This window comes from Misgurnus anguillicaudatus, chromosome 23, assembly GCF_027580225.2.
Source record: "Misgurnus anguillicaudatus chromosome 23, ASM2758022v2, whole genome shotgun sequence".
In the NCBI taxonomy this organism is placed as follows: domain Eukaryota; kingdom Metazoa; phylum Chordata; class Actinopteri; order Cypriniformes; family Cobitidae; genus Misgurnus; species Misgurnus anguillicaudatus.
In genome coordinates this window covers 30,867,176-30,893,618 of record NC_073359.2, presented here as the reverse complement: position 1 = coordinate 30,893,618, position 26,443 = coordinate 30,867,176, and the positions used below count along the sequence as shown (strand labels likewise).

At 37.1% G+C, this 26,443-nt stretch overlaps 2 protein-coding genes and 2 long non-coding RNA genes across 7 annotated transcripts in view; 1 reads left to right on the top strand and 3 right to left on the bottom strand.

The window, feature by feature from the left end:
- LOC141359623 (uncharacterized) overlaps window positions 1–4,881 on the bottom strand; it is a 31,633-nt gene extending 26,752 nt beyond the window's left edge. Inside the window, exons 1-3 of the mRNA XM_073862362.1 lie at window positions 4,800–4,881; window positions 4,309–4,485; window positions 3,375–3,689 (exon numbers count right to left, since the gene is read on the bottom strand). Coding sequence (XP_073718463.1) covers window positions 3,375–3,689; window positions 4,309–4,485; window positions 4,800–4,881 — 574 coding nt within the window. The remainder of the gene's footprint in view (window positions 1–3,374; window positions 3,690–4,308; window positions 4,486–4,799) is intronic.
- The window catches only part of LOC129452971 (uncharacterized), a 132,513-nt gene extending 110,573 nt beyond the window's left edge, over window positions 1–21,940 (bottom strand). Inside the window, exons 1-6 of one of the 2 annotated variants that reach the window (XM_073861395.1) lie at window positions 21,876–21,940; window positions 21,614–21,663; window positions 20,984–21,319; window positions 18,493–18,834; window positions 14,080–14,385; window positions 9,854–9,988 (exon numbers count right to left, since the gene is read on the bottom strand). In XM_073861395.1, the coding sequence (XP_073717496.1) occupies window positions 9,854–9,988; window positions 14,080–14,385; window positions 18,493–18,834; window positions 20,984–21,319; window positions 21,614–21,659 (1,165 nt within the window). In that variant the 5' untranslated portion in view covers window positions 21,660–21,663; window positions 21,876–21,940. Of the gene's footprint in view, window positions 1–9,853; window positions 9,989–14,079; window positions 14,386–18,492; window positions 18,835–20,983; window positions 21,320–21,613; window positions 21,834–21,875 lie in introns of those variants that run through there. The other variant, XM_073861394.1, reaches the window with a different exon arrangement.
- LOC141359253 (uncharacterized) overlaps window positions 1–26,443 on the bottom strand; it is a 452,145-nt gene that overhangs the window by 199,380 nt on the left and 226,322 nt on the right. The gene's annotated exons all lie outside the window — the stretch shown is intronic.
- LOC129448445 (uncharacterized) lies at window positions 5,360–8,757 on the top strand. 2 transcript variants are annotated; one of them, XR_012365845.1, is made up of 4 exons: window positions 5,360–5,405; window positions 6,145–6,184; window positions 6,285–6,432; window positions 7,734–8,757. It is a non-coding gene; the product is annotated as an uncharacterized lncRNA (long non-coding RNA). The 2 variants fall into 2 exon arrangements; XR_012365844.1 differs by lacking the exon at window positions 5,360–5,405 and having other exon boundaries at window positions 5,543–6,184.

Here is a 26,443-nt window from a genome sequence, read left to right as displayed (position 1 = left end):
AGCCGCCGAACGCCTGTTTATTACAGTATGTATGCGGTCGGATCCGAGTATGCTGCAGCTGCTAACTGCTGCTGCATATAAAATGATCGTGTGATTCGTTATAATCGCATAAACAATATAACAAAGCATCCTTTTATTTCACAAAACAATATATTTGAGATATTATTTGATAGACTAGTAAGTGTGGATTAAGGATGTTTAAAAATCTCTAGCCTGGTGGTCAGGACATGAATGGATCAAATCAGCAGATTTGCGAAGTTTTATTTATCTCCACATATATCATAAATAATAATTATCATGGTAACTTTGCAGTATAACACATTATATATTTCCTACGATGTATATATGATTTCCAAATTATATACGTTAGTATTAAACAGCAATAAATGTCTCATCTATCTCTATGGCTCTGGCTGAGTCTTTCTCAACTTCTCCCCAACGTGACGTCATCGCAGAATTGCGTTAAAAAAACCGTTAATACCAAAAACGTAAAAAAGTGGTCTTTAAGACCATTTTTGAGACATTTTAAAAATTATACACATATCTTGAGTGATTTATGTACCCATTAATCGACAGTGGTGGTTAACCTGCAACATACACTTTAAAGAAGTCATATGACCCGATTTCATGTTTTCCTTTGTTTTAAAGTATTAAAAGATGTCTGTGCACATAAAAGATCTTTAAAGTTGCAAAAAAATGTAAGTTTCAAATCCAAAGAGATCTTTGTAAAAGTGAAGCCTCATCCAAGCCTCCCTAAAACGACTCGTTCAGACACACCCCCACAGTGTAACGTCACACTGAAAGGAACATTTGCATAACCCCACGCTAATGTATATGCAAAGATAGGGGGTGTAACTTTCATTCGAGCTGTAGTATTGTTGCTGCAGCCATGCCAACACTTTGTGTTTTCCCCTGCAAACGGCAAACTACTTCGTTTGCCCTTCCGTTGAGTAAACATTAAGACACCAGTGGTTAGGTTTTATTTACAACACTGTTTCAGAACAGTACAGCCCAAATGTTCGATTGTAGGACAACTTTCTAAACACGGGGGAGTTCTCGTTTGACTCTCAACGAAGTTGATCACATTTTTCTCTCCCTCTCCTCCCCATTACCTGGCCTGCTTCGCTCCTCTCATCTCATAGTCTTGTGTCTTAACTTTGAAAGACTTTCTCCACACTGCTCTTGAAAATACAAATCATGGTTTTGATCAACTGGTCTCTCAACGCAATTGACATCATCTTCTCCAAGAAATGCTTGGGTTTCGGGGGAAACTGTCTGCCCTGCCGGAACGTTCCCAGCTGGCTACGTGATGGACGCGTGGGAGAGGTGGCGGGTCGTGTGTCTGGCGGCTCTTACTGTGGAGGACATTGAAGATATCTATCTATTCGGAACCATAATAACAGGCCTTGTGCTGATTGGATTAGACACTGCCCTAGTTTATCAGCCTGACAGGCGGGTCTGTGAACAGCTCTAGGAATGGCTGCAGGACCGGATGACTGCGCTGGGTTATCTCCAAACCCCATTCCCCCCTACCCTGTTGCAAGTCGTGTGTTATTCATGTTGTAATGATTTTAAAAGGTTCAAGCTGGATGCAGAGCTTGGCACATTTTTTTCTCGACAGGTAATTGTGCTTTATCAACCATTGATTGTATTTCGGAGTGTTATGTAAGTTATCTAAGTATTCTTGCTAAGCATCCGTTCAAAATAATACTGGTGCACACGCGCTGACAAGGACGAGCTCGAGAAGGGAGGTTGCTCGGTGGTAGTGGGGAAGGGACATGAAATTGTAAACATTTGGAAACTGCTCAATCCTCCAGAGTTGCCGATGGCAGCTTAAATGAATTTCCTACTGACGATTCAAACACGATGTTTCCTTACCTTACCAATCTGTTACGTTCTGCTCACATCACGCTGGTAAAGTTGATTGATCAGTTTAGCCATCTGTGCTTTCTGGGTCAGATTCAGGCTCGTATTGATAAGGCAGTAAATACAATAGTATCTCCTGGCTCTCGCTATTGCTTTGGGACATCATCTTTCAAAACATGGCATAGTGCGTCACATTTCCGTTTATGTAATTCAAACACAATGCACTGGATACCCGGCCAATCAGTTCGCATTTCGGCAATGAAAGTGGTGTTGTTTTCCATTGGTTCTAATGTGTTAGCAACTCAGAAAGTTTATTAAAACGGTTTCCCAGCATCAAAATGTCTGATTGTTGCGTTTGGTTGCACTAATATAATATACTAACATACTGTACGTATATATGTATCTGGCAACTTTATTTTTGGCCATCTGCTAACATCTTCTATCCACTCCACTATAGTACACAGATCTGGTAGTGTTGATAAAGTCAACTTTTTTAAATAACTTTCTCTGTCTGTGTTGCTTCACTGCTGATTCTTGACATACTTCTGTCGCCTTAATGCGCGCGCATACGCTGCCACGTCATCATTGTTTACAAACAGTAAAAGGGTCTAAAAAAAGAAAAAGTTAATGTACAGCTCTGGGTAAATAACTTTAATAAAATATCATCTGTTCAATTCTGAGGGTAGTAATTCACTAAATATTCAGTCAGTGTTTAACTATTTATATAAGATATCAGTGAGCCAGTTTATTTCGGCACCCATTCTGATTCCTCATGTCAGTTCGTGATGGAGGTCGATGCGTCAGAGGTGGGAGTAGGTGCAGATTTGTCACAGCGTTCTTCAGACGACAGAAGCATCCCTGCAGATGTCATTACTGCCCTCCCACTCTACGAGGGTAAAATGGTTGTTTTGACAGTAGTGGACTGATTCACAAAGACAACTAATTTTATTCCCTTGCTTAAATTCTCTTCTGCCAAGGACACAGTGGTTACTGTTGTAGATCACGTCTTTCTGCTTCATGATCTCCCGATAGAGAGTTTCCATCCCCAAAGCAATGGTCAAACCGAGAGAGCAAACACAGATTTAGAAAGAATGTTGCAATGTTTGGTGTCCAAGAACCCTTCCTCCTGGAGTCAGCAACTCTATAATATTATAGAGTTTTAATATTATGTGTTTTTGTTTCCAGTTCTCCACTCTGTTTCCCGTTTCTTGGATTCCTGGTTCGGTTTACTCCACAGACATTTATCTGGATTGTTATCTTTCATCATTCACTGGATTACCTAGACTTAGTTACACTTTCTCTCATCTGTTGCCTGTGGTGTTATTTCATGTGACATTTATTCTTAATAATTTATTCTGTTTTTTACTTGCAAATGCATCCTCATTGCCGTAACAAAATCTCCAGTGCAAGTTAATAGTCATAAGTCACGCTTACATCTACAGTATACTGTCAACAGAGTACAGATGATAATAAAATCATTATTACACTGAAAGATTTCAGTTACTCACCTCTGACAGACACATTGAATCTCCTGCATGAGGTTTGTCCATCTCTGATGATCTTCAGTGTATAAACTCCAGTGTGTTCCTGACTGATGTTATTGATGGTGAGATCTCCAGTCTGATGATTCAGCTCCAGTTTATCTCTGAATATATCATCATCACCATCATATGTACTGAAGATATTGTTGGCAGGATTGATTTCAGCTATGAGAGTTTCTCCAAATCTCCACTCTATCACATCATTATCTCTCTTTATGTTTTTAACTTTAGTCTTCAGATCAGCAGATTTCCCCTCATACACATGCAATGGTTGTATTTCATCTGTAACAGCAGCAAACAGAAACAGAAAGACAGAAATGAAATCAATTCAGGTGATTTTCATCTATTAAGTGTCTTATTTACTGATTATAAACATCAGATCATATTCTCATAAATGAATTTCTGTTTATTAACTCAATCTTTCAGATTCTTTATCAGTATATAAATCTAAGCACAACTATAACATCCAGGGGCCGTATTCACAAAGAATTTTAAGGCTAAAAGTAGCTCCTAACGGGCGTATTTAGGAGCAACTCCTAAAAATAATGGGCGTGTCACTCCTAACTTTAGGACTCCTAATTTTTTTCACTAAAAGTAATTCACGAAGCATTTTAGCCCTAAAAGTAGCACCTAAGTCTGGGACAGCTTAAAAGAAGTCGAGAGGACTCCTAACTCACTAAGACCTATTCACAAAGGATCTTAAAATGCCTTAGGTGCTGATCCTCCTTAACATGGACAGTTTCACCAACTCAAAAGCATTGCCTAGACTTAAAAGCACACTTTAATGTAAGCATATTTTTATGACATTTGTTTCATAATTCATTACATTCTTGACAAGCAGGAAGTTTTTAGAATTACATGAAACAATAATGATATTAAATATTTAATATTGTATGCCAACCTGTTGCCATGCTTGCCCGTTTAAAGGCTGCAATCTCAACCCATGACTGCGATTGTAATGCATACCACCGCCTCTCGCAGTCGTCCGGGGTCCGCGACACAAGCGGGAATGCTGCATTGATCTGCAAATAAATCCTCTCCCAGTGATACGCGGGGTTGATCCGAAATGAGCGTGTGCCTGCGGTTATGAGTCATCCAAAAATATTTTTCATGATATTCGGGTCGCGGTCGGTCGGGTCATTTGAAATAAAAATGCCAGTTAACTATTTTAAACAATTACCACTTAAAAAAATGCGGGCCAGGGAGCGGGTCCGGTATATTTATTTTGTATTTTTTGTGGTCCGAGTTGCGGGCGGGTTAGTTGAAAACGTTGGTCGGGTGCCGGTTGTTTTGTACAGTACATTGACCCGCGCATCACTGTCTCCCAAGCTTAGTTTTGCTTGATATCTCAGTGCCGAATATCCCTTTTATTATGTTTCTTTTTTCCAGCACCAACTGGGACAGCAGCAGTAACTGATCCTGCATCCAGTTGGGCTTTCTTTTCCGTTTTGGGGAGTTCATAATCCACCGTCATTTATTTATTAGGCTTCTTCAATATAGGCAACATATCTTGCTTTAAGTAGTCTATTTAGGCTAATAGGATGTAAATTAATCAAGCAAGTGTTAATGCAATGTCGTTTTTTATTATTAGGCAAATGGCGGTTTTTATTTGGGTATTATACACTGAAAAAAATGGACTTGGTGGGTCTTTGAATTTAAATAAAATAAACATGTATATGCAAAACAAAATATTTATATTCCTTGTGTAAACATAATTTAATTGATTAGGATGAAAATGTTTTGTTTGAATGTAAAATGAACACATTATTCTCACATTGATTAAAATTGATTGAATTGAATAGTTAAAGCAATAAAATTGAGTAAGCAAACAAAACGGCACCTCCTGAGCAGCAGGTGGCAGTAACGCTCAATGAAAAGGATGTCAACTGCCATAAAAGAAGAATAAACATCGTTTGTTTTGGGCGCCAAAATGAAGACTCAGCACAGCAGTCACAGTCAGTCAGAAGAACTCTCTCAGACGGACACCACGTTATTAAAGTAAGTTCTATTATTTATTTATGTTCACTTTATACGTGATACATCTTCACTAGATAGACAGTTTTTTTACAATATGTAGTCATTGCAATGACTTGTAGTAAAAATTAGTTTGGGGGAGTAAGTTAACGTTACAGTCAGTCAGTAAGTTAAGTGTAAGGCTCATAAAGAAAAACAGCGTTTTAAAAATGTCAGCTGTATAACGTTATTTCTTGTTTAGTAGTTTTATCCGAGTTGAAAACTGTCAGCTTTGAGTTGACTTTTGAGGCACTTTTTACTCAGCTGTTCTATGGAAACGGTTCAGGACAAATAAAACGCTAACCAAACGTTATTCTGTCCAGAGTAACGTTATCCATGTAAGTAATTTACCAGATGATATCAATTGACTACATTAATAATGACATTGCGTATTAAAAAAACTGTCTGCTTAATCAGATTATCAGACCCGCGTCAGTTATTCATGACTTCGCTACGCCACGAGCAACACTTGATTCTATTAGAAAAAGCTTTTTTAAATGTCTCGCGTGACGTCTGCTATATTAACTGAAAAAAAACGCTTTGAAGTGCCACACCTTAAAGCTGACATTTTCAGAAGAGAACCTTGTTGTTTTAAGATCTAATTTTGTCCAAAATTGCGTCCTATGACAGATATAATACTTATTTCATTATTGCTCTGTGTATGTGTGACCTTCATCATTTGAGGTTATGTGTTGATTTCACCTCTGAATATTTCCTCTTATAGGTCCATCATCCTTTCATACGCTACACACTCAAAAGCATTGGTAAGTCATCAAAAAAATCTTATTTTTGTAACTAATATACATGTATTATTTTTTGACTCGCAGTACTCAAATAAACAATGGTTGGTTAATTTGTTTTCAGATAAATGCTGAATTTAAAAGAATCACTACTGTCTTATGTTCCTGCGTGTCACCTGGACCTCCAATCCAAAAACCTGATGAAACTTTTCTATCAGAAAGGAGGACAGCTAGCAAAAAGACTTGGAACAATCAATGATCAAATGACAGAAGTAAGTAATATAGATTCATAGACATACAAATGTGTAAACCTTGTTGGAAGTACAGAACATTTAGTATGTTTTAGTTACATCTTTTGGCACAAGGGTCATTAAAACACCTGGGAAGATTTAAAGGGGTAGTTCACGCAAAAATAAAAATTCTCATCACTTACTCCCTATCATGTCGTCACAAACCCCCATAAATGTCCCTGTTCTGATGAACACTAAGGGGTCAGTCACACCAAAAGCGCTTTAAACGCTTGCAAACGCAAGGCGCGACGCACTGCCTTTTTTAAAAAAGAGCAGTGCGGCGCAGCTTTACATATTGCTAAGCAACCACCGAGTCAGCTGTCTTGTCAATCAAATATTGAAGCGTGAGCGCTCTTTTGCTGTTAACTGTCATATTAGCAGAAACTTTAAAAAGAGGACGCTTGCTCTGACCTTGTTTGAGGGTGAGAGGTGCACAAACACGCAGGAGAGAGTGAGCGAGTGGAGTCCGGTTCTTCAAAGCAACTGTAAACTTCCCTCACCACAACGTAAGGCCTGCCTCTCCCCTCATTCGATTGGACAATGGAAGACGCAAATGACGTCAGGCGCTTCTCCACTCTCAGCGCTCCTTCAAAAACGCGTGCGCGGCAGGCTGCAGAAAACCGCAAGGCGCTCGGCGCGCAAAAACAGCGCGCAAACGTGCCCTGCCCATAGAATATCATTCAAAAAAGGCGCCTGCAACTGCCATAAACGCTTTTGGTGTGACTGAGCCCTTAGGAAGATTTCTTTTAAGGAATGTTTGTACCCAAACCAATCATAAGCCCCATTCACTTCCATAGTGGGGAAATATAATACTATGGAAGTGAATGGGGCTCATGAACAGTTTGGTTGCAAACATTCCTCAAAATAAATATCTTCCTTCATGTTTATCAGAACAAAGACATTTATACAGGTCTGTAACAACATGAGAGTGAGAAAATGAGAGAATTCACTTTTGCTGTGATTGTCAGGTATGGTAGCACACACTTGAAATGTGGCCTCTTTATTTAACACACACACACACACACACACACACACACACACACACACACACACACACACACACACACACACACACACACACACACACACACACACCTGGAGCAGTGGACAGTGCAGCTGCCTTGCTTTGTAACCCATGTATTTGTAACCAATTGTAACATGCTGTGGCAATGCACATGGGTCTGTATACTTATCTGTTTGCATTGTACTCATTTCCAATGACACTTTTATTGTAACAGTAACTTTTTTCTGTTTCTTTAACTAAATTGGTCTGTTTTGTACAGGGCATGGATGAAGTCAGCATCAGTGTGGTCATTTGAAGACACCAATGTTGGGATTTGTGCTCTCAAACAACATGCTTCTTGAAGAAGAGGATCTTTGTATAGTCCTGGAAGGCATGAAGGTGTTGCAACATCGTGCCGTGTTGTTTGAGTTGATGTATTCCTTTAAACCTGACCTATCCTGATCTCCGCTTTATTTTTGAGGAAATCCAAAAGATTTTAATGGAACTGCATTGAGCGTAACTTCAACCAACAGTTTCTTTCAGTGAAAGGATCAGAAAGACTGTGCTGCTCATTTATGTTCTTTTTATTTATCTGTTTTAAGTGTTTTCTCTTATTAAAACATTAACAGTTAGCTGCTCAGAGTTGATTTTGGAAATGGTTGTTCTATTTTGTTTTTGTTGAATCTTTGATTATCAGTTTATACAAATGCTGTAGCTCTGACTTTCTGAAGGATTGATATTTTCCAGTTTGTAAATCCATTTAAAAAATAATAGTACTTACTCTTTTGCATGTCTCTTTGGAATGCAGTGTTTGTGTTTTAGCACTTCTAAATCTACTGAGATAGTACCTATTTTAAACATTTGGGTCAGTTTTACAGATGGGTCTTTTCCTAGTCCCAGACTTTTGCAATGCCTTAGTTTGAAAACATATTGCACTGACATATCTTGACATATATCAGTGCCATTGTTTTGTCTCAAGATGTATTCCAGTGTTGTTTTTGTAAGGTAGGTTTGTTTGTAAACTTTTTTTGTAAAAAATATTCTAATATGACTACTAGGGCCTAGTCATGGCTTAATCTACAACATGTCTGGGAAATTGCCCCTTTATGTATGTACTGCATGTGCTGATTGTTGTAATAGTTATTGACTGTTATTGAATTAATGTGTAGTGATTTAAATGAATTGATGATCTGAAAGCAGTGGTTTGCCTAAATATCACTAAACATTTGTACAAAACTCTTTGCTTTTTATGCCAATGCAAATGTATTTTGTATTTAAAAAAGAAATAAATAACATTTGGATAATTATGAGTGATTATTCTGGTGCCAGAGACATAATGAAATTGCTTTAGAATTACACAATCCCATAATATAAGCATTAAAAAAGCATGTTGGAATTACAGATGAAAATCTAGTCCCCTTACATAATAAAATTACTTAAACATTACAAAATAAATGTGTTATAGTAAAGAGAAATAGCACTTTGAGTCAATATATTTATATTAGACTACTTAAAACAATTAAAATGTTTTGGTCTGACACATAAAAATTATATGAGGAAAATTATTTTGGTTTTACACAATCGGATTATGTGGGACCGATGTACACATTAAAATTACGTAAATTGAAAGGATTTTTTTTTTCAGTGTACCTTAATTTAATTTAATTCACGACTTTTCTTTTATATATGCATTTCGATGGCATTACTATTATTATTTTGTGTAGGACACAGACATATTTCGATGTAATTCCATGATTTGGTGCATGTTATGTTCCGCATGACAGCCCTGTCATCTAACAACCAATCACCATGGTCATTGCGAGGCAGCTCGTGCATGAGAATTGACGTCATCCGTAGCAACGAAGACTCACTCTTAGTTTAAGACTTATATTTTTTCCTTACTAAAAGTAGGTCTGAAAGGCGTTGTGAATAACTTTTAAGAGAAAACTCCTAGCTAAAATCTTTTAGTGCGATTTAGGAGTACTCTTAGTGGTAAGATAAAATTCTTTGTGAATACGGCCCCTGATGATGAATTTTAGTCACCTTTTTTACAGTCACAAACAATCGTGTGACAACTAACAGACACAAAAAGTAATGCAGCGCTTTGATTGATGCGTTATAAATAACGAGCATCCGGACTGCCTGCTAAAAATCAAAACAAAAACGGCACTCAAAAATTTCCAACGCGTACAATTTTTTGATTGATAGGTGTGGTAACACCTGTCAAAGTATGATTGACAGGGAGTCATAACATTTTTTTTTTTTGACAGGTCGTACAGGTTAAGGACAAAAAGGGCATGTGCTCTTCACAGGTTGAGCCCTATCTGTGCACGTGCCTGCTTATAGCAGAATAAAGATCATTATATTCCTTCAGCTGTATCAGCTGTAGATGATTCTTACCCAGTTGTTGTTTTGCTTCAGTGATCTTACGGCGATAATAAATCACACCAGCAGCAGCACCACCAGCAGCAGCAGCAGCAAGTAGGATGAAGAGAAAAGATATTCCTGCTATAGCACCCGGAGACAGACCTTGCTCTATAATGATAAAAACACACAATCATTACTGTAACCCAATCTGATAATCTGATCAAAAACAAATATCAAAAATCATCAACAGATCTGATTAAAACAGAATAAATGTCAATGAATCTCATTCTTTTTAAAGTCAATCATGAAAAACCTCCAACATCAGATGATTAAATGATTGTTATGGTCACCAGATGTGTTAAAGTCATGTGATAATGTTGCCAAGTAGTGTTGTCAAAAATATTGATATTTCAATACATACAATTTAAAACTATTCCAATACTCATGGCCTGTGGAATCGATATCCAAGAGGAGCTGCGCGTTGTTGGTTTTTTTGTAACTCTGCAAACACCTGCTGCTGCACGTTCTCACTTTCTCTTTTTCTTTCAAACGACGCGTGCGCACACATAGTGCGCGTGAATGCAGTGCCCTGCCTCCTCTCCTCGTCTCGTTCTCTCTCTTTTAACAAGAAAGCCAAGCAGTAGTGCTGTGTGGAGGTTTTTTCGGATGCAAGTCAAATAAACATGGGAAGCCGAAGGACACAAGTGAAGTAAGCCAAATATGCGTTGCTACAGAGCCGTGTGCTAACACCGCTAGCAAAGCTATTTGAAGGACACAGATGAGGGATTGATAGTCATCACTAAGTATTAATTCTAGACTCCCCAAATTGTTGTTGATATGAGAGTTGTGGCGGGGTTTTTTTGCCTGTAATGATCAAAGTTAATACAATCCCCTCACAGTTATCAGACTGAGGAAATTCAGACAGCATTTTAGGTGACAAGAAAATACTTTGACTATGGTGAAAGGTAAACTAACCCAGATACTGTTGTGCTTTAAGTTCACAAAAACATGTCGTTCAGTGAGGTTTTTCACATTTGCACCATAAGCACCCAAAAGGGGGCAATTTCAGAAATGTCCCTTATCGGCGAATGGAGGACAACATGGATTCAGCCAGTCGAGCGACTCGCCCTTACGTATTCTAAATAGCAGATTCTTCATTTACGAGAATACTTTGATTAGTAGGTGGAAGTAATTACACATGAATGAGCACATATTTTTAAAAGAACACATGGGTTTTTGTTAAGAATTAACTCAAAAAAATACACAGCTTTAACGTTGTCTGTTTAAATGTCAGACAATTAAACAATAAAAGAAAAAAGTTTAACATATATTAATATTGTTTTTTGACCCTGTGTGTGCCAAATCTATTGAGTTTAAGGTATAGATAAGGTAATTTCGTTTTTGAACATTGGATTTTTCCCAAAACTAACTTTGCTGCCTCTGTCAACTTCAAACAGGTGTAGTTCTGTCATGTTTTGTCAGATTACAACAAATCATACATTGTTTAGAAGTTTTTTAATAGAGAATGTCAACATATAAATAACTAATTTGCTCATTCTGACTCAATTTGCCAGCACGGGTCTCAAATGATGCAGCAGCAAACAGAAATGGAGAAAGAAAAAGTCTTCTGAAAGGAAAATTCATATACAAAACTGGCTGATGGTTCTGTTGAAAATGTAAACAGGCTGGTGTAAACATACATTTACATAAAGCATCTATATTCGTCCACACCCATGTTGATTAGAGTATTAAAAACTTAAAAAGTGTTTAATTAAGATAAATTTAGAACAGATAAAAATGTGCGAACAATTTGCGAGTTAACTGATGACAAATGTGCAATTAATCTAGATTAAATATTTTAATCAATTTACAGCCCTAGCAATTACACATGCAGATCGCTAGTAGGCAATGTCCACTGGCACGTACAGTATCAAGGCAAAAGCGTTGTTGTTGAAGAAGCATCAGCAATGACTAAGATAGACAGCACCTTTGTTGCGGTTTCAGTTGTTAAATATAGCATCCTTATTTTTAACTCTTTCCCCGCCAGCGTTTAAAAAAAAACTTGCCAGCCAGTGCCAGCATTTTTCATGATTTTCACAAAAGTTTAATGCCTTACAGAAAATGTTCTTTAAATATATAAAATGTTTCATCCTACCTTAATTACACTGTAAAAAAAATCCGTAGAAATTGCAGCTGGGTTGCCGGTAATTTTCCGTATATTTACATTTATGTTATTTACTGGCAAGAGTTTGTTCAAAGTTAAATGAACATTAAACATTTACAAGTCTTTGTCTTTAGAGAGTAAAACTAAAAAAACAGCATCAAGCAAAACATTCTGGGAAACAAAATCTGAAGCAAAAAACAGAAAAAGGTTAATGATGATTTCTGGTTCCCAGAATGCTTTGCATGAGGCTGTTATTGTATAGTTTTATTCTGTAAAGATAAAGACTTGTTAATATTTAAAATTTATTTAACTTTGAACAAACTCTTGCCAGTAAATAACATACATTTAAATCTACCGTAAATTACCGGCAACCCAGCTGCAATAACATTGAAATTTCTACGGATTTTTTTTACAGTGTAGTTCTCTTTTTATCACCTCTCAAATATGGGTAGGTTTCTTCAAAAACACCACATTTTAAGCTAAAAGCTGAGATAATTCAATTTTGGTGAAGGACTTTTGATAGAGATCAGATGCAGAGCGATCTTTAAAACATACATGGAGTACTTTCTTTCATGTGAAGCGCTACTTCCGGGTTGTATAAGTTGCAGACCTGGTGGATAATAGCGGTATTGCGAAAAGCAGGAAATTCTCGTCATTGGCAGGGAAGCGTTTTCTCTTAATTGAGTTATCTCGTCAATGGCGGGGAAAGAGTTAACATTGCAAGCAATAATGCATATGAGGAAATGTGAAGCAGATTTTTATGACCTGATGGGGAGGGGTTCTAGCAGACCAATCAGAGCGCTTGTGGTCCATATAGAACTGATGCCGTGTTACATTTTTAGAGAGGTGCGTGTCAGCATATGCGGTTGGCTACGGCTTAAGGGTGATTGATGGTTCTGCATAGGGCCTACACTGTTGGCTGTGCATATCCTGACAAGCACCTTTCCAAATATGAACAACAATTGTCAGGTGACACTTTATAGGTGGATGATGTAGGAACCTGGAAGCTATAAAAGTGCATTCAAACAGTCTCCTTCAGCTCTTTGTACGTTGATGGAATGCTGGGCAAGACAATTTGTCGTGGAGATGCAAAAACCTACAACATTTGTAAAACGAAATAAGAGTTTCACCCTTTTGTGAGCCAGTGTTGGCATGTGTGCTGTGCTTTATTGTATCTATCCCTAGCGTGTACCATATCAAAATTATTAGTGCTCAACAGTTAAACATGTTTTCTCCATTTACAATATCTAGCTCATACAATTGCCAAGACAGCATCACTCACAAAGAGACTAAACCGTGTAATTAAAAATGTTTGTCTTGTCACTGCCAAGAACTTTTTTATACTAATACTCATTGTTTTGGGACAGCTGTAAATTGTATTGTTTGCTGTTCAATGAATGAGAATATATTTTAAAAATCCATGACAAAAACAAGATTTTCCAAATAAGTTGGTGTCCTGGAGAATTTCCCAGGTTTTCCAGCACACATGGAAACTCTGTGTATGTTTAACAGGTTATATCAGTGTAAAAGTGTTCAATGTAGAAATGTTAACTCTTTCTCCGCCATTGACAAGATATCTCGTCAATCAAGAGAAAACGCTTCCCCGCCAATGACGAGTATTTCAGTCTTTCAGCAATACAGCTATTATCCACCGCAACTTTTTAAAACCGGAAGTATTGCCCTATGGCAAGCAGCTGCATGTTCGTGTCTGTTTTAAAGATCTCTCTGAATGGGATCTCTATGAAAAGTCCGTCACAAAAATGGAATTAGGGTTAGGTTAGGGTGGTGTTTTTTGCAGAAACCTACCCATATTCAAAAGCTGATTACAAAAGAACTACTGAAGGTAGGACGAAACGTTTCTTTTTTTTGCTTGAAAGCAGAGGGTCTGTTCTTTCATTTGGTATAATGTATGTTTATATATTTGAAGAAGAACATTTTCTGGAAGGCATTAAACTTTTGTGAAAATCATGAAAAACGCTGGCGCTGGCTGGCAACTTTTAAAAAAAAATGCTGGCGGGGAAAGAGTTAATAATGCTGATATAAATGAGATCTGATGTAAATTCTTGATTATACTAAAAAGTCAAAAGTTACTCACCACTGACACTAACACTGAATCTCCTCTGAATGGATCGTCTACTGCTGCTCAACTTCAGTTCATAAAGTCCAGTATCTTCATTTCTGGTGTCTGTGATGGTGAGATCTCCGGTCTGGTCATTCAGTGTCAGTCTTTCTCTGAATCGCTTATCTAGAGTGAACTGTTTGTTTTGTTTATTTACATCAGCAATCCGTTTGTCATCACACCCAAAGACCAACAGTATCCGATCATAGGTTTTAATGTCAGGAACATCAATGTTTATTGTGACAGGATCACCCTTCATCACTGACACTGACTTCACTTCACCTGTATCAAACACAAAGATTAAACAATTATAACAATGTCAGTCATTTAATCATCTAACTGAGATCATTGATATCTAATACACCTCTATTACAGCACTACAACTTCATATCTTCAGCAACATCACAAGAATACTGGTCAGCATACTAAACACAGAACAATGTAAAATGAACTGACACAATTGGACAGAGACATACTATAATTTATCTACTATTCACACACATTTTTCCATGATAATGACACTCTTTGGTAATGACATTTTGCGTGCGAGCATGTTTCTGAGTTGTATGCATTAGAAGTCTTCACAGAGGACCCAGCACCAGTACTGTTCTGGGTTTATATTTTAAATTGGCAGTCAGGTTCAGGTTGTTCCCAGTTCAATTACTTTGGGTCCCAGGTCTGATTAACATTGTGTGTAAAACCCGAGTCGATAGGAGAACAGCTGTGATCAGAGTCAGTCAGTGCTAACTGTTCATCCACACCCCCGCCAAATTGATCTTCCAAAGAAGCTCAGGCCGCCCAGTCAAGGACGCTTGTCAAAAAGTATGGGGAAGCTTGTTGGAGCTTTGGTCACTCTGAAGTCTTTGTCACCATGAAATGTTAACACAAAAAAAAATCACGGATCAACTACAATAGCTTCCTGCCATGTGACTATATGGATTCGTATATCGTGAAATTGATGCTTAAACAATACATCGTGCAGTCCTACTGGCAAGACACAGACACATTTGAGTATCTTAGTATCTTTAGTAGGGAGATGTTTTTCAGTAAAATTTGGAGATTTTAGTTCATCGACTGCTCCTCTTCTTTGTGGTGTTCCACAGGGATCTATTCTTGGACCACTTCTTTTTTCTCTATATCTCCTTCCTCTAGGAAACATAATTAAGAAATATGGCTTTCCTATCACTTTTATACAGACGACTCCCAAATATGTCTTCCCCTTAAAAGTGGGGAAAGAAATTCTCTCACACCATTACTGGAGTGCTTAAAAGAGATTAAGGCTTGGATGGCCTCAAATTTTTTAAAGCGAAATGAAGATAAAACCGAGGTCATTGTGTTTGGATCTAGTCAGGTCAATGATGTCTTGCCTGTTACCTGGGCTATCTGAAACAATATGCGAAACCCTTAGCCACAAATCTGGGTGTCAAAATAGACGATGGTTTTAAATTAGATAAACAAATGTTGTTTTTATAATTTGAGGCTTTTATCCAAAATGAAACCTGTCGTATCCCCTAAGCACTTTGAACATGTGATTCATGCTTTTATTTCAACGCGACTAGATTACTGTAATGCTCTATATATTGGTGTAAACCAAACCTCTCTTTCACGCTTACAGTTATTACAAAACTCGGCCGCACGTCTTTTAACTGGAATTCGTAAGCATGAACACATAACACCAGTTCTGGCCTCGTTACACTGGCTTCCGGTCCATTTTAGAATACATTTTAAGATTTTATTGTTTGCTTTTAAATCTCTAAATGGTTTGGCTCCATGTTACATTTCAGACCTACTACAGGCTTATACCCCCTCACTGTCACTGCGGTCTAGTGAGCAACTTCTGCTGGTTGTTTCAAAAACCAGGTTAAAAACAAGGGGGATCGTGCTTTTTCGATTGTAGCCCCTAAATTGTGGAATGAGCTTCCTCCACAGGTCAAATTTGCCCCAACTCTCGAATCTTTTAATTCTCGTCTTAAAACTTATTTATTTTCTTTAGCTTTTAGCACATGATGAAAACTGTTTGATCATATATTTTGCTTTGAGGTGTTTTGGTGATTTCATTTTTATGCGTTTATATCTACATGTGTTTAAATGTGTTTTTATTGCACTATGCCTGTTCAGCACTTTGCAAACCTTTGGTTTTTAAAATGTGCTATATAAATAAAAATGGATTGGATCTATCAGTATTATCTAAAAATATTATTATTATTAAATCATCAGCACGCACTTCACAAACTCACCGGGAACACCAACTATACCAGCTATTTTATCCAATGCCTTGTTCTTTTGTAACTGGTCCCTATATGAAAATAAAGTCAACTCTGTTCTATGAAAACTATGTTCTTAATGCTCGAGTTCATGTGTAGAGACTAGAGCCCTGCAGCCCATCGGGGCCCGACCCGCTAAGCCCATTCGGGCAGGGCTCGGGACGTTTTTTACTTAATAAAATTAATGTTAATTTTATTTAACATTAGCCAGTTGGTGAAGAGTTATTTTTGGAGATTGTTTTTAACATTGTTTCTCAGTTCAGTTACAAAAAAACATAGAAGGGTAGGCCATTGATCCCACAGCACTATATCTTGTTTTGGAACCAAAATTTTCCATTGCAGCATGCATGCAAATGTAGCCTACATGTTCATAACAGCACCTTAATAGTGTGTGAAGTGATTTCCTTGTCCTTGTTCGCATGTGTGTTATATTGACGGCGCAATTTCATTATACATTGTAGTTGTAGTCTATTGTTCGATTAAAACTCACATTCCCTGCTGCATTAAGTCATTTCGTACAACTCCTTTTACCACAATTCTTAAGTAACATGCCCATAATTTCTACAATGCTGCAAGTTGAGCTATTTTTTTAAGTCATCCAGGAAAACTCCAAACAAGCACATGAGGAAGAAACTACAGAAGCAACTTTACCAAATAAAAGTAAAGGGAGTTGTACACCGGGCGAGAAGTCCCGCGTGTAGAAAACTCACAGGTACGTGCACATTAATGTATCATCTGGCTGGACGTCTGCTGGAGGTCTCGTCATCCAGGTAGTTTTCAACACTACGCTGTGACCCTAGATTGAGTTTTGTCACCAGGTCTGTCATCAGATATCCTAATCTCCTGACAAACACACACTTCGAGACGTATAAACTCTCTCTGGCTGTCTTTATTGCGGCAATCTAAGCAAATTAACACCTCAAAGCAAACTTCAAACAATGGCCAGAGACAGAGCAGCCATGACACAGAAATTTGTCTGTGTCTAAGATCACAGCTAAAGACCACATTAAGCATGTATAAATTGTATATATATTATAGTAGCAAAGCTACTATAGCAACTATTTATACGCTGTGAATGTTAACGTGTTGTTAAATGTCTTTATTATCTCCACCTGTACAGCTTTTTTATGTTAATCGCTAATGATTTGGGGAAAAAATTATGTTAATTAATGTTAAACTTGGTGAGTGGCACGGCAAGGATTTGAGCAGCGTCTACAGTGGATGGAAAGATGCCGTGTTGTCGCTATACTAACACACCTTCTGTGTTATTATTCATTGTGCCGCCCACCACTGTCCTGCGACATCAGAAATGTCTTGTCTGCAAGTGTTCATTTTTCACAAAATAGAGTAATTCATTTAAATACTTTGTTACATGCTCATTACCGCTAAAAGTAGTGGAATTACAGTAACCGATTACTTTGTAACGCGTTACTCCCATCACTGTTTTTAACACAACTTGTGTTATCCCTTTCATTTATTTTAACATGAAATAACGCCTTAAATGGCATGACACACACAATGTGTAAAAAATTAACACATCATTTTTTACAGTGTGGTCGTCTGATTAATCAGTTTGAAAGTATCATGTTGAGTTTGGTCAGAAGGTCAAAAGAGGGATAAAAGACAATGTGTGGGTATGCTCAGGCTTTCCTTTGGGCTGGTCTCCATGAAATCTGCTTTTGGACTCGGCTCATTCTCAAATGCTTATCTTATTTACCTGAGCTCTAGGGTTCAGGCCATTAGGCCAAGTTTTGATTTACTTAATATTGCAATACAATATATTTATATTCTCTCCCATATTTTGGGATTTTGCTATCATAACTGCACTTATTTCAGTCACTGGTATAAGTTGCAGAAGGGTGGTCATTGACAAGAAATACACAGTTTTTCACCATCTTGCTTTTAACATTTCTTTAGTCATCTCGGCATTCCTAAACCTTGAACCACTGTATCCCCGTTTACACGTTTGGTGCCAAAACCCGGTAACTCTTGCAGTTTTGATCTTCTTCCAAAACCTGAGATCCTTTACATCATGATGCTACAGGAGCTTAGGAGCATTGGAAATGTTCATAGAGGAATCATCTGAACAAAATCTGTATTATATTGTAAGATTTGATTTACTCACCACTGACAGTAACTGTGAATGACTGATGTATGGTATAACTGCTGCTGGTGCTGCTGATCTCTACTTCATAAAGTCCAGAGAGATCCGTTCTGATGTTCTTGATTTTAAGTGATCCCGTCTGAACATCCAGCTGCAGTTTGTCTCTGAATCTTTGATCATGAATGTCATCATCTTCTGATATTTCACTGGCTGATTTATTGAAATGAGCTATACGAATCCCTTGAAATCTCCACTGTATCACATCATATTTCTTGATATCAAGAACATCAGTGTGTAGAGTAACAGAATCTGCATCCTTTACTGACACTGACTTTAGTTGATCTGATTCTGGGTTAATCACACCTGCAGGGACAAACAGATACAGTTAATAAACTCAAAGGATCTCAGGAAAGACCAACAAAATTGCCACCCAAGTTCTGTAGTGCAGAAACTGTAATTGTTAATATTTAAGCTGTTCTCAATAACCAAGCATAAGCTTTTTTTTATTGTGAGTCTACATTCAATCTTGAAAATTGTTTCTAAACACGATATAAATGTTAGAAATGTACTGCTGAAAAACGGCAAAAAGACTGTAAACTATGTTGTACTGAATTGCAGAGAGTTAGATCGTTAAAAATTTCACTGCCATTGACGCCATTAAACTCGTATTTAACGCCAAAATGATGTTGGCCCCTTATGTGTAATGCACAAGTACAACGTTTTATTATCAGGCCTGACTTTCAACCCACAGTGTTCTGTGTGCACTTTAGACTTTCATAAAACTAAAGCAGCAGCTCTCAGTCTCTTTCATTTTGGTTTAATTTTGCGAGGCAAAAAAAAAAATCTTCCGATGGCGAATGTGGAAGTGCCAATGTCAGATTTTTTTGCTTGTTTTATGCACAAAATCCCTTACATTTGATATTTTTGGTCTAAAACATAGACTTATTTTCTTGGGTAGTTTTGCTCATCAAGAAAAAACATCTTAATTTAAGAATTTTTAGATATTTTTACTAAAAACAAGACAAAAATACTAAGAATTTTTTTCATGAAAATAATTTTTTGCAGTGCACATTATGTAATATTAGTTGTGCGTAAATTTAAACGCCTAATTTCTCTCACACGCGTTGTTAACTAGCAATTTGACAAACGAGATGGATTAAAGCAACACTAAAGAGTTTTTTGTACGTTAAAAAAAAATTTCTAAGAAAGTTTCAGTGGTTCATCAACTCAAAACTGGGTGAACGGCACTTCCACATTCGCTTTGTAGCCCTCTATCGGACATAACTGCACTAAAGAAGTTTTCCACTATCGGATCACGGATCTGTAGTTTGAACGACACTACAAATTACTTGCTTTACGGCAAGTGTTACAAAAGCCGATATGTGGAGCATCCTGCAGGCTTCGGATGTAGCATACTCGGCAGGTAAATATAAATGAAAGATACCTAGCAGCCAGGTAGCTTTTCAATTGTCATCATGACAGAGCCTGCAAAGAAAAGGAAGGGTTTGATGTCGGAGGAGGCAAAGAATAGAAAACGTGAGCATGGCGAAAGGGGGTTAGGTAAGTTAGACAGAAATTGGTAGATTTGCATTTTGCAGTTCAATAAATCATAGGCGAAACGTTTTCATTACATAATAGGCAGCTCTATCTAACCGTAGTAAGGTATACAACAAGCTACATCCTGGTTTTTATCCGAAAGAACCGTGTACATATTTGAATAAATAAAATGCATTCCTTTGAGCGTTCTGCTTCTAGGGACCGTCTACAAAGTGTAAAATCAAATGTGGATACAAAGATAGGCCTACATTTAAATAGCTTCACTGTAAAGTTTGGCTGGCACTAGAGCTTTGATTCTCTGCCCAAGCCCAGCCTCGACCCGCCACCGTCCTCGGGCCAGGTCGGGCCCTTAATAAGGCACATCATGTGTCATCGTCCACAGCGTCTGGTCCAGACTGCTCTCACTCACGCTTCAATTTTGATTGACAGGACAGCCTAGCAATATAAAAAGTCGTGCCGCACTGCTCTTTTTAAAAGTGACCAAAAAAGGCACCTTGCATTTCCAAGCGTTTAAAATGTGTTTGAGTGATTGGCCCCTAAGTGTGTTTATTTTTTTATGGTTTCAAATGCAGGGGGAGGTGACCTTTATAATTTTGTTTTTTCTAACAATGACAATAAAGCGTTATCAATCTAGAGATTCTATCCACACCTTTCCATAGTCAAGATTAGTGAAACGTTGATAACTGACCATTTACTTTCATGTGTGGAAAAAAAACTACATGAGGGTGAGTATATGACACAAAAGTTTTACATTTGGGCGAACACTGATGTATTATATCCAGGTATTAACTCATAATTTTCAGGTGCATAGTATATTTACGAATACGTGGTAAGATGATTTTACAGACATTGATTACATTTGAGTGTTTGCTATCAGACATCAATTAATTAACAGGTACATATAATATTGTTCATCTAGTGATGAGTACTTATTTAAAATGTCTGCGATACTCACCATTAACATTGAAACGCTTTTGTATAATCTTACTTCTGACAGTGATCTGTATTTCATATACTCCAGTGTGTTGAGTTGTGATGTCTGTGATGGTGAGATCTCCAGTCTGATTATTCACCTGCAGTCTGTCTCTGAATCTCCCATCAAGAACATCATCATATATTGAGATCTTATTGCCTTTGGGTTCGCTGTTGATTTTAGCTATGGTAGATTTTTGAGGTCCAAATGTCCATACTATTGTCACATCATCTGCCTGTGTGTCAGTAAAATCAGTGTGTATAGTAAGAGAATCTCCCTCCATCACTGACACTGACTTCACTTCATCACCAAACACACCTGAACACACAAACAGAGACAAATACTTAGACAGATATTAAAATAATAAAATGTCAAAAACTCTCTAAAAAGCAAAGAGTCTGCATTAAAGCAGGACATTATATATAATACATTATATACATCATACATAAATATAGATATATGCAGGTATATATATATATATATATATATATATATATATATATATATATATATATATATATATATATATATATATATATATATATATATATACACACACACAAATACTAAATTAAGTGAAAGTGTTGCAGAAATGTTCATAAATCAACTTACTGTTGATAAATATAGAGATGAAAAAGAGCAAAGAGATCGTCTTCATGTTGCTGTAGGTTTGGAGTTAATAAAGATCAGATCAGTAAAGTTACATAAGCGTTTAATTCTTGATCTCTGACCGTTTGTCTGACTAACACCTGTCACACCAAACTCACGGACCGACAGGAGAACGACTAACGTTAAACACTAAACTAAACAAACATACAGAGAGATAACACCAATGTCACATGACTATGGCTAAGTGTTTCGAAAGGAGACGTACCTGTCGTGAAATAAAACACCTGAAATGGCGGGCTCGTATGAATCCTAAGCTGTGTCCCTATTCAAAGCTGCAACCTTTTTTTTTTGATAATTACAGTGAAGAGTACAAAGTACAAAGGTCACAGTATAAACATTATATAAATGTAACATTTGTACAAACTGTGACTAAACGTTAACAAAAGAAACATGTAACATTTTTTTGTATTTTTGTTAATAGTTTAAAGAAAGAAACAAAGAAAAACAAAAAGAGACAATAAGGAAAAGGAAAAAAAGAAAGAAAAAAAGAGGGTAAGACTTCAAGTTATGTGCCAGTTAAAGTATACAAATTAAAGTCTTTACATATTTAAGTTTTTTTTTTGCTTTTTTGTTCAATGAGGATTCGATAGTATTTAAATACATGTTAAATTCCTTCAGAAATACATTAAAAAGTGGTTTAGTGTTGGTGAACTTACATTTGTGAACATGACATTTGCACAGAAAGTGAATTAAGTTATTAAAAAGAGTGAATTAAAAAGAGAGTTTTATTTGTAGACTCATATTCATATCCCAGAACTATCTTTAAAAGTTATTAATATACCTTCCTGAATATTGTCATTAATGAACTTCTACATTTTTTTTCCAAAACTGTCTGGTATAATGACATGTCCAAAGCAAGTGGTACACGGTTTCCACGTGAACTTGGCAAAATAAACCTCTTATATCAATTTCAGCTTAAATTAAATTAGTTAGACTTGATAGCAGAGGTGGAATACTTAGTTACATTAGTTACATTTTCCAAGCATCTGTGCATTATTAGGATGTTTGTATTTTAGGCATTCATGGCGATGTATCGTCGTATTGATATTTTGAACACACCACTAGTTAAGACTAGTGGAGTCTTTGCTGTTTTTATGCTAAAATGAATTACATATATTGGGTTTACACATTCTATGCTCAGTACCCTATAATGATAAAGTCATAATAGTTAAGTCATGTGCAAACGTATATAGTAAAAAACAAAAAAATTATGATATTATAAGCATTTACACCTTTTATAGATGACTATCTGCTTTCTAGGACAAATACATGTATGAAACTACTATTGGACTTCAGCCAAGTTGTACATCTGAACGATCTTGACTGAAAACATCATAGAATATCAGGTTTTAATTTTGAATAAATGTACAAAAGTTGTAACATATTTCAAATGGAAGCTTTGTGTAGGTCACTATTGTAGTGGTGTTCCCAAAAAATGATAAGAAATAAAGCTTTTTCAAACAAATTGCTTTTGTTTAATTTTCAGACCCATTGTGTTCACTATGGCATTACATTACTTTTATTAATACAAATAATTTAATAATACAATTCAACAATACAGATACAGCTTTGTTTGTTATCTGTACTAGGTAGATATTTACCGGATAACTGAGTAAAATGACACAAATTAAAATCACTGTATATACAAAATTTACATACTGATGCTTTAAGATCCAAATTATGCTATCCAGCAAGCTGCAAAATAAAACTAACTAAATATATCTCTGAATTGTAAGTTTGCATTAATAGTCTTTTATTGAGCCAATATTCATATTCTGAAAGCATACAACAGAACATGGGTTCAAAAACACTGCATTACCTCTTGAAGCATATGATGTATGTGAACTAATAGATATCAATATGGCATTTTTCACTAACAATATACTTTAGATATTATTGTACATACATATTAAAATGTAAAAAAAACCTCTAGCCTGTTCTTTGGTGTGTCAGCCAGAACACAGAAATGGATCAAAGCAGCCAGATTTAGTGCAAAGGTTTATTTATCTCCACATTTGTTCGCAACTGATGTTCGACTTTATGCGGCGCTGCAGTCGGATGACGTCAAAGTACCGCATCATCTGTCGGTCAGTTCTTGCAGCACAGCATGAAGTCAAACACAATTCGTAATTTAATTGGCTATTTTGTCTATCATTTGTTTTGTCTATCAATATTTCCCATGAAGTCATTGGCGGATGGAAGAACGAGCGAGCGATACCCGTTTACCACTCAATTCCTCAACTACACCATTAGCTTGCCTGAAAAATAACTATTTTTTATGAGAAAAATATATATATTTATTTTTTATGAGAAAACATAAATTATGATCTAAATTTGATTTAAATTGTTTTTACATATTGTTCTAGATGTTATGTGTTGAATTCAGGCATTTGGTGTTTAGAAAAAAACTGATTTATGGTTACAGTTTTTTTGTAGTGTGTGTGTGTGTGTGTGTGTGTGTGTGTGTGTGTGTGTGTTTTACTGTGTCTTTATGTGTGAGTCTGTGTTCGTGTGTGTGTGTTTGTGCGTGGTGTGTGTATGTGCGCACATGTGTGTGTGTGTGTGTCTGTGTGTGTGTGTGTGTGTGTGTGTGTGTGTGTGTGTGTGTGTGTGTGTGTGTGTGTGTGTGTGCACACCTGTGTGAGTATTTTACATCTGTGGCTGTTTTTTTTGGCAAATTCTATAAGAAATGCTCTCTGTGGCAGTCATACCTTTGTGTGTTTGTGTGTGTCTGTTTGTGTGTGTTTTTTTGACAAATAAAAAGAAAAAAAATATATTTTTTTGCATTTCCCATTCATTTCAATTGGGGCCATTTTTACCCCCAAAGGGACTAATTAACTCTTTCACCGCCAGCGTTTTTTAAAAAAGTTGCCAGCCAGCGCCAGCGTTTTTCATCATTTTCACCAAAGTTTAATGCCTTCCAGAAAATGTTCTTCTTTGAATATATAAACATACAATATACCAAATGAAAGAACAGACCCTCTGCTTTCAAACAAAAAAAAAAAAAGTTTCTTCCTACCTTTAGTGGTTCTTTTGTAATCAGCTTTTGAATATGGGTAGGTTTCTGCAAAAACACCACATTTTGAGCAAAAAGCTGAGATAATTCCATTTTTGTGACGGACTTTTCATAGAGATCCCATTCAGAGCGATCTTTAAAACATACACGGACATGCAGCTGCTTGCCATAGGGCAATACTTCCGGGTTTAAAAAGTTGCGGAAGTGCGCCACCTGGTGGATAATAGCGGTATTGCGGAAAGATGGAAAATCTCGTCATTGGCGGGAAAGCGTTTTCTCTTAATTGACGAGATATCGAGATAAGTGAATTTTTACGCCTCTTTAGAACAACTGAATCAAGCCCAGTTTTTTATATGAATCTTGACAGATAATGTATGTATGTATGTATGTATGTATATATATATATATGTCACATAGTTTCCCCTGTGTTCTGTTAGACTTGTGTTTTGAGTTATACTTATGTTCCCTGTGTCCTGGTGTTCTGTCATTCTGGTGTTTTGGTTTATGCTTATGTCTCTGTGTATTATGTGGTTTACTTGTGTTCCTAGTTGTATCTCCCTGTGTTAAATAGTGTCTCCGCCCCCTTGTTTGTTACCATGGATATTCATTGTGATCATGCTTCTCCCCTTGTGTGTTGTCCTAGTTACTCATTGTTCCTGCTCTGTCATTGGTCTTAGTCATGCATATATACCCTGCCTGTTCAGTCCTTGTTTGTGGTTCATTGTATGATGTTGCCTGTCCTTAGTGTTCCCTGGTTCTTGGTTTTCATTGTTTACACTCATGTTTTATTGGAATAAACTGCACTTGGATCCGCCTCTCGCTTCATCGTGTCTTACCTGGCTTTCATCTGTGACAGAACGAACCACCGCAAATGGCGCTTTTCCATTGCATAGTACTCCACGGTTTAGTTTAGTTTGGGTCGGGTCAGCTCACCTCACTTTGGCGTGGTTAGCTTTTCCATTGAGTTTAGTATCACTTCGCAGTGGGAGGGATTATAGGCGTGTCATTATATTTGCGCTGCATAAGGCTGTGACATCATACAAGTGAGAGCGTCCTTGTACATTCCAATACATTTATTTATTTATCAGTCCGCCACAAAATTAAAATTGGCCACCACAAATAGATGTTTGCACATCGCGTTTATCACTAACGTTACCTCTGTCTCACATGACAGTTTCTGTTCAAACACCCGTGGCGTCAGTCGACGGCGCTCCGCTGAGCCTCAATGAAGTTGCATTAAAGCATAAATAATACTGACGTGCACGTCGCGAATGTGCCGCCACAAAATTAAAATTGGCCACCACAAATAGAAGTTTACTTTGCACATCGCGTTTATAACTACCTCTGTCTCACATAACAGTTTCTGTTCAAACACCCGTGGCGTCTGTCGACGGCGCTCCGCTGAGCCTCAATGAAGTTGCATTAAAGCATAGATAATACTGACGTGCACGTCGCGAATGTGCCGCCACAAACTGCAAGTCTGGAAAAAACTTTTATGTGTTCCTGATTCACAACATGTGGATGTTTTTAATCGCTAAAAGGGTGTTTGGAAACTTAAAACAGAGCACAGATGACAACATGTTTGCTTGAGACAGCGCAAGCTAGCAGCAAGCTTAAGCTAATATTTTACATAATAGGATGACGGCGCCGATGACGATTCTCTCAGACCAATCAGTGAACTACAGTGTTTACGCGTCACGTTTGGTATCAGCTCGGGTCGCTTGGAACCCCAACCGAGGTGGTACGAAAAAAAGTAT